Source organism: Hydra vulgaris, chromosome 15, assembly GCF_038396675.1.
Source record: "Hydra vulgaris chromosome 15, alternate assembly HydraT2T_AEP".
Classification (NCBI taxonomy): Eukaryota; Metazoa; Cnidaria; class Hydrozoa; order Anthoathecata; family Hydridae; genus Hydra; species Hydra vulgaris.
In genome coordinates, this window is record NC_088934.1 from 28,595,215 (window position 1) to 28,603,857 (window position 8,643).

Below are 8,643 nucleotides of genomic sequence, written 5' to 3' on the forward strand. Positions count from 1 at the left end.
CCTGAGAATAGCGGGCTTTGGCGTTAGACAAAACCTATTTGCAATGGTTTCTCGCAGTAATAAACAGACGCCTGTTTTCTTGAGAATTGTTTTGCTGATAGATATGGAAGTAACGGTTTCGATTGGCAATCGCAGCAGCACAGTGTGAGGAAAACCATGGAGGAGAGTGAGGCTTGACCTGGTATTGTCGAGAGGGAACAAAAGATTCCATGCCAGCCTGAATCCAATAAGTTATGTAAGAAGCACATTTGTTGACATGAAGACAAAAGATTTCTACCCAAGGACCATCACGAAGAAAATCACGGAAAGAGTCCCAGTCAGCTTTAAGGTAGTTGTAAGAGGTACCATGATAGGAGGATTCAAATGATGAAGAAGAATGAGACATTCGTTTTAGAGAGATCAAACTGTGATCAGAAGCACCTAAGGGTGAATGTGGAGAAACTGAGCACTGACTAGGATCAGAAACAAGACCTAAGTCGAGTAGAGAAGGTAAATGATTCAGGTTGTCTAGAAAGCGATTTGGAAAGTTGACTATTTGAGTTAGGAATTGAGAAAGGCAAAAGTTGTGGGCTTTAATGCCCGCAGAATTATCGACACTAGAGCCAAGCCACTCAGAGTGGTGAGCATTAAAGTCACCGACAACAACTATATTAGCTGATGGATAAAGAGAGAGGGCTTGGTCAATATGATTAGAAATAACATCAAAAAGAGTGCTGTCTTGAGATAAAGGAGAGCGATATAGAACAAAGAGAAAGGCGATAGAGTGAAATGGTACTAAATGAAAGCACATGAAAGAGTAATCTGTGGATTCAAACCTAGTTTTACGACAAATGGGTGATTTCTTACAAATGTAAATGCCCAGGCCAAGCATGTGACTGTTGGAGTCTTTACGAATTAAAGGAAGATAACCATCAACACTAATATTGCAAGATGAGACAGCTGAACTCAAATTAGTCTCACAAAGAGCAAGTAGGTCTGGTGAACTTTGCAAGAGATAAGACTCAACAGAAGAAAAGTTACCTCAAAGACTATGAATATTAGTGAATGATAGGTTTAGAGAACTTCGTGATGATGGTGGTTTTTTGTGTTTTATAGTTTTTGGTACTTTATTCATTTTTAAATTTATTGAAGAACTTGACTCAAAGCATAGAAGTACTGAGAACACTGTTTAATAGCCCAAGCAATTACCTCATTACTATTAATAAACCCTAAGCCATAACAAAGGGCTCCAAATGTGGCCTCCGCAATGCACACCAAAAGTACAAACAGGGGCACCATTAGAGGAGACACAAGCAAAACCCATGCATTGAGTCAAGAAGATCCAGCATTCAACGTCCTAAACTGGAAACAATGTATTAAAAATACATCTGCGTCAGCCTAATAGATGAAGAAAGGCTGCAAGGCTGGTCAACAGATAGAATCTGTTAACCCCTTAAGTCTTTGCCTAGGAGGCCTTCTACAAGACAGTAGCAGGATGCATTTAACATCTGCCCAAGATGAGAAGAATGAAAAATCTGCCCAAGATGAGATTTAATATCTGCTTAAGATGATATATATATATATATATATATATATATATATATATATATATATATATATATATATATATATATATATATTTATATATGTTAGTAAAAACACTTATATAATTTTGTTTTCGAACTGTTTCTCCTTCTGTAGGTTCATCAGGAAGAATCCTGATGCAGAAGGAGAAACAGCCTGTTGAAGACAAAATTAGATAAGTGTTTTTACTAATTTTTTTATTGCTCTGTTCTTTAAGAACATTGAGCACTCTATTTGAATGGGTCATTTTAGAAACACCAATCATTTTTGGAAAGAAACGATGAAGCATGGAATCATGTTGTATGAGGCATGTTATATGATGAAGCATGAAATCATGTTATACATGTATACACATGTTACATACATGTCAGACTTTTCAGTTAATACTTTACAAGGCGTTGACTAAAAAGTCTGACTAATGTGATTTCTTAAAGAAACATGTATCTACCCTCAGATAACACGATATTGTGCTTGACTCATATACTCATTTATTTATATACTTTACATACGTATATATATACATATATATATATATATATATATATATATATATATATATATATATATATATATATATATATATATATATATATATATATATATATATATATATATATATATATATATATGTATGTATGTATGTATGTGTGTATGTATGTATGTGTGTATGTATGTATATATGTATATATGTATATATGTATATATGTATATGTATATATATATATATATATATATATATATATATATATATATATATATATATATATATATATATATATATATATATATGTATATATACACATATATATCAGTCTTCGCCGTTTAGTCAGCGCTTTCGCGCTCAAGTCTTTTCGCACTCGCCCACACGCCTGCAAAAGCTTTGGCGAGTGCATAAAAAAGCGCTTGCCAAAAAAATAAAAGCGTTTTGTTTTAAATTGCAACAAAACTTTTTTGTTTTTTCGTTTTTTGAACAAAATCCGTTTTTTTTAATTTTTATTCTAATATTTATTCAAAGCATTCTTTTTGCTATTTTTATTTCAATTTCAATAGCCAGCGCTTTTTCGTGCACTAGAGTTAAATTTCAAACGGAGAAGACTGATATATATATATATATATATATATATATATATATATATATATATATATATATATATATATATATATATATATATATATATATATTCACAGTTATATATGCATATATAGGGTGCACTTTTAAAATAGAATAATAGAATATGTGATTTAAATCAGATAGTGCTCTTAAGTATTTCTATGTTTTTACATCGTTTAATATTTTTTATAATTTTATAGATCAGCAAACTAAAAGCAAAGAAAAAGCTTAATCAATTGAATCAAAGGTAGAATTTTTTTCTGTTATCTAAGTTCGTATTATACTATGTACCTTGCTTGTTTTATATTGGGATTAAGTAAAAGGGAAAAGTCCTGATTTTTATACAAAGTACAAAAATCAGGACGAAATTCTTAAAAATGGTTTCTTTTACTACAAGATTAGTTCATAGGCATGTTGTTTACATTAAAATCAGCAGATAACTTTATCACTTGTTTTAAATGCTCAGAGTTTTTCTGAAGTTGAAGATGAAAAAATTTACATATTATATTTTCTTTATCTAATTCAATGGGCGTTTCCTAATCTTTTAATAGAAATGTTTTCTTTTCAGTTTTAACACAGTGAGATTTATAAACAATGTCGTTTCTTTTAGTCTTTTGTTGCATAGTATATTATTACGAGAAAATTCATTTGAAACAATCATTTGTCTTTATTTCACTGCACTCGATATTATCCTCTAATATATATATATATAATAATAATATATGCATTTTTTACAATGTATTACAATATTTTACGTCCTGCTATATGCATTACTTCTTCCAAAACTTTTTGTATTTATTCTTACACATAAATATATTACAAATTTGATAAAAACTTATTTGCGCTTCCTCTAAACTTGATGCATCTTTGATATGCTTTTTTTTTTTTTTTTTTTTTTTTTTTTCCATGGAACGTTTATTCTGACAATTTTTTACATTTCCAAAAAAAAAGGTCTCTGAAATTCAATGTCTCTATTGAAAAAAAAAATTTATTTTATAGGTTGCAAGAACAAAATGAAGAGTTTGATAAACTTCGAAAAACTTATGAAAATGAACTGAACGATCTAAAAGATATTGTCAGACAAAAGCAGAACCACATTGAGCGACTTAATTTCAATAAAAGGTTAAAAAGAAGTGTTTTTAAACTTTTTTTTTGTTTGTTTGTTTGTTTTTTTTACTACTAAATACTATCTGTTGAGAAGATTATTTTTTTAAATTAAACAGTATTTCTCTTAAAAATATTACGATCGTTTTTGATAGCTCATACGACGAACGTTTCAATGAATTATGGTCGTCGTTTCACGAAAATGACAAAGTTTGACTCAATTCGTTTTGCGGATGTCAAGATTTGCGCCTTTACCACCTCTCTTATTATTTATTGTGAAATATAAATTGTTTAGGTGAATTTGTTTCATTAAAAATTACTATTGTAAATTAATTTTTTGTGTTTCTAGTAAATTTTTAATATATACGCGTTCTAAAGAGTATAAAAAGTAATTGTATTTTTATAGTAAAGCTTTTGACTTAAGTCGAAAATATTATAATTTATTAATTATCAATTTAATATTCTATTTATTTCTACTGTTGAACATATACTTTTTAATAAATGTAAATAATGTATAACTAAAATATAAATGCGAATAATATATTTTAGAGTAATAAACAATTTTTATTTATTTTTATATGAGTTTAGAGTTACTTTTAATAACGTATACAAGAGAAAAAGTCATCAAATTTAGTAAAGGTGGATAAAATTTATTCGCTTTACGTCCTAATGAATTACATATCTGACAGAAAACGTTAAATATAGCTGCATATGGAGCATTTTTTTTTTTTTTTTTTAAAGTTTATTTTACTAGACAATTCCTTTAAAATTTTATTCCTTTTAAGTAATAGTTTAGCGTTAAAAAGACAAGTTTTTAACTAAAAAAAAAATAGAAAAATGAGTTTTTTTATCTATTTCACGCAGATGGCAGTTATTAAATCACAGTTGAAAAAAATTACCTGCATTTATAAAAATGTCTTAAATTGAAAAATTTTAATTAAGTTGAAAAAAAGTTTTTTTTCAATTTGATCTAATATACTGGATTATTTGACATTAGGCTAACATCTTTAAAAAAGGATTATTTGACATTAGACTAACCTCTTTAAATAAGAATTGTTTGACATTAGGCTTCTTTAAAAAACCTCTTTGAAACAACTTTGATATTTTATTAGTTCTCTTAAATTTTAGGATGTTCTCATCTTTTCTTTATCCTAAAATTCAAGAGAAGTAATCGTATGATCCAGCATTTTTAATATTATTTAATAAAATATTTTATTATTTTAATAATACTTTCTTAATATTTAATATTTTATTATTTTAATATTTTATTAGTTCTCTTAAATTTTAGGATGTTCTCATCTTTTCTTTATCCTAAAATTCAAGAGAAGTAATCGTATGAGTTTAGTAAAATCTGAGAGATAAGCAAGTAAGCAGAAAAAATTAGAGTAGTTGTGGGCCAAGTCAGTTTAAAGAAAAACGCCTATGATGTTAAATTGTTGTAATTAACTAAATACTGGATTGTTATAGGTATTAGTAGCCTAATTACTTTAATTCAAGCTCTAAACGTATAATTACTATAATTCAAGCTATAAACGTATAATTACTTTAATTCAAGCTATAAACGTATAATAATAAAGTAGTATGTAATTTGCAATAAGCTTAAATATTATTTGCAGTTAAATTGAGTATTAGGTTACTGGTAACAGGGGCGGATCCAGCATTTTTTGGTTATTGAGATAGTTAACTTCCAGACATGGAGCAAACTCAAAACATTTATATATTTATACTTATGTCAAATAAGGATGCTTTGCAAAAAATTGCGATGATTGGAGCCTAGAAACAAAAATGCTCCAAAATTTTCGCCAAAAAATGCTGGATCCACCCCTGACTGGTAGTATGTACGAAAGAATTACTGGAAAATAAAAGTAAAATTATATTTTTGCTGGTTCTTCGTTTTTTTAAGCACATTTTTCAGTACTCTTTTTATGTTTAACTTGAAGTTAAGGTATATTTTGTTAATAATTTTGTTAGTTATATTTGCGAGTGTAGCGCGTATTTTTGATAAAGTGGAATTAATATGTCCATCTAAATCTGTGTCATCAATTTTATTTGAATACCCTCAGTCCCATAAATTAACGATTTAGAAATGTTCTCTTTATTTATAATATTGTGACACATTTATATTTAAAATATTAAATTTAAGTTCAGAATAAAATTAATCTAAACAAACACTAGCGAACTTGATTCATTGCAACACTTAAAAAGGCTTGTTGTTTTATTGCTACAAAAAATTATTTTGTGACGTTAGAATTAACTTGTTCTTTCTCCCCATTTTGAAATAATGGAGCTTTATAAGTATAAATAGTTATTAGTAAAAATGTTGCAGAGAAAATAGAAGTTTTAAAAATGTTTTTAAATGTCTCTTAGAGCTTCGTCTTTTCAATCGTTTTATCTTAAAACTCAAAAAAGTAATGATAGAACAAGATAATTGTAACGTCTTCTAACGTTGTGATTTACAAGGAAACAGCGAAGCAAATAGTTTTTTGGACTTTAGACTTCACTACTGCACAAGCATATATAATAACTCCTTATGACAGACAGTTCCCGAAATAATTATTTGTTTTTTCTCATTGGGCTTTTCAATAATGTGCAACTCATAAACTATTTTATATTGTTATTAAACCAAAATTTAGAATTAAACTTTCAAGTATAAAAACTATTCTTAAGTAATGGCTATAGTTTATTATAAGTTAGATAAGACTGAGTATTACCCCTGATATGTATCAACGTGTAATCAAAAAAAAAAAAAAAAGTAAATGGAGTATAACTTTGAGGTTTATAACGTTAATTCATAAATAATGAATAAAGACGTAAATTATAATTGGCATGTTTTTGAATTTTATTATTTAAGTAAAAAGCACATAAATTGTTAAATTTTAGTATTTTTTTAGAAATTTAAAAAAAAAAAGAAATAATCTTAAATATTCCTTTATTTTTTATGATTGTCAAGAGCAATTTAAATAACTTTCTTAAAAAATCAGGTGTCTGAAAAACTTGTTTATAGGGTAGGGTGAGTTAATGTGGGTCTAATCAAAAAAATTTTTTCCAAGTTTTTCAGAAGAATTGCTTTAGATAGAAACTTGTCTTTCCTCTTACAGTTGTTACAGGTGGTTAAAACTGCTCTCTAAATTTTAATTATCTGGTTACTGCATCAAAATGTAAAAAAGCTAAACACACACCACAAAAATGTGGAACTTAAACTTGTCAAAGAAAATAACTCTAGTAAGTTTTTTAGTTACGTAAATAAAAATCTACACAACCCCCAAAAAATATATCCTTTAAAAACCAATAGCAACTTTTTCCTATAACTTAAAAAGGATCAGATGCTAACAATTTTAACTAAAAATATTAGACGCTAACAATTATAGACCTATCTCCCTCACATGTACTAGCTGTCGTATCATGGAAAGTATTGTTAGTTAAAATATTGCTGATTATCTTAATATAAATAATCTAATAATACCTGATCAACACAGCTTTTTATCCAAGATCTAGATGCACAAATATTCTAGAATCAACTAATGACTGAAATCAAGCTTTAGATAGCATTTTAATTACTGACGTGGTGTAAATTGATTTTCAAAAACCTTTTGACTCATCCAAAACTTTAAAAAAAACTTACAATGTACGGTATAATAAGTAAACTTCTTTATTGGATACCAGCATTTCTTTCCAGCAGATATCAAAGGGTTCTGGTTAGAAATTCACTATCCAATCAACTTTGAAAAATACTGTTCTTGCTAATAAATTTTTGTTTTACAACTGTTGTCTTGAATATAACAGTAATATATATTCATAGATTTTTTTAACTAGCACATGTATTATGCGATTGTAGAACACGTTGTCAGAGTCCTTCATATTTTATGGACTTGCGTGTTCTTTAGAACATGTATCCTTGTTCTAATAAATTTTAATCTAATCTAATCTACTAGCTTGTGATCATATAATTTAAGTAAGAGTTTGCCTATTGGCAAATTCTTAAGTATATTTTGATTTCAAAATAGCGTATACACATAAACTTCAAAATCGTAAATAAGAAAAATTACTTGAGAAATAGATTTAATTAGTTTTAAGGCAGTATGATGCATATTTTTTTCGAAATTAACAACATTGTCACGTGGGTCTTTATGTCAATATGTATTGTGCCGTTAAGAATCTAATACTTATACACTAATAATATTTTTTACAAGGAAAATTAGTATATATAAGAAGTCTGACTATGTTTCTGGATTCAATTTTCGGTTGTCATGTTGCTATGGATTAATTTAGATGATCATTTAATATGTAATGATATTATATTTTCAATTGAATTTAGTAGATAATGCAGCTAGTAGCTTTGAAGTATTGAACATTGATTTTTTTTATTGTATAAACTATTTATATAATAAAAAAATCAATGTGCTACAAATCAATGATAAGAATCAAAGTCCTTCAAAAACAACGTTTTTTTAATAAACATGTTGTTTTTGTAGGATGATTAATCTCTAATATATAACACAAAAATATTTGGTTAATTTTCAATTAAGCTTCCGCTTTAAATACATCTTTTAACAAAATTTCACGATTTGACTTTTTATAAGTACTTTGACTCAAAATTGAATATTATATATATGGAGAATTATAATAGGAGTTATTCTATATAAACAGAAAGGATTTATTCTATATATACAGAAAAGATTTGTTCCATATAAGCAGAAAGGATTTATTCTATATAAACAGAAAAATTGAAGCACAAAAAAGCTCTACAATCATTGGAAAACAGCTAACAGAAATAAAAAAATATATTTATTTTGTATTTCTAAATTGGTGCTGTAAACGTGTGCATTTACTTTTGAATTCAAAGCATCTATTGAAGTACTACTATG

At 27.3% G+C, this 8,643-nt stretch overlaps 1 protein-coding gene across 3 annotated transcripts in view; it reads left to right on the plus strand.

Moving 5' to 3' along the window:
* Positions 1-4,336, plus strand: part of LOC101235239 (putative leucine-rich repeat-containing protein DDB_G0290503) — an 81,218-nt gene extending 76,882 nt beyond the window's left edge. For all 3 annotated transcript variants that reach the window (XM_065818672.1, XM_065818674.1, XM_065818673.1), the window contains 3 exons: positions 2,875-2,921; positions 3,674-3,796; positions 3,934-4,336. In XM_065818672.1, coding sequence (XP_065674744.1) covers positions 2,875-2,921; positions 3,674-3,796; positions 3,934-3,994 — 231 coding nt within the window. In that variant the 3' untranslated portion in view covers positions 3,995-4,336. The remainder of the gene's footprint in view (positions 1-2,874; positions 2,922-3,673; positions 3,797-3,933) is intronic.
* The last annotated feature ends 4,307 nt before the right edge of the window (positions 4,337-8,643 follow it).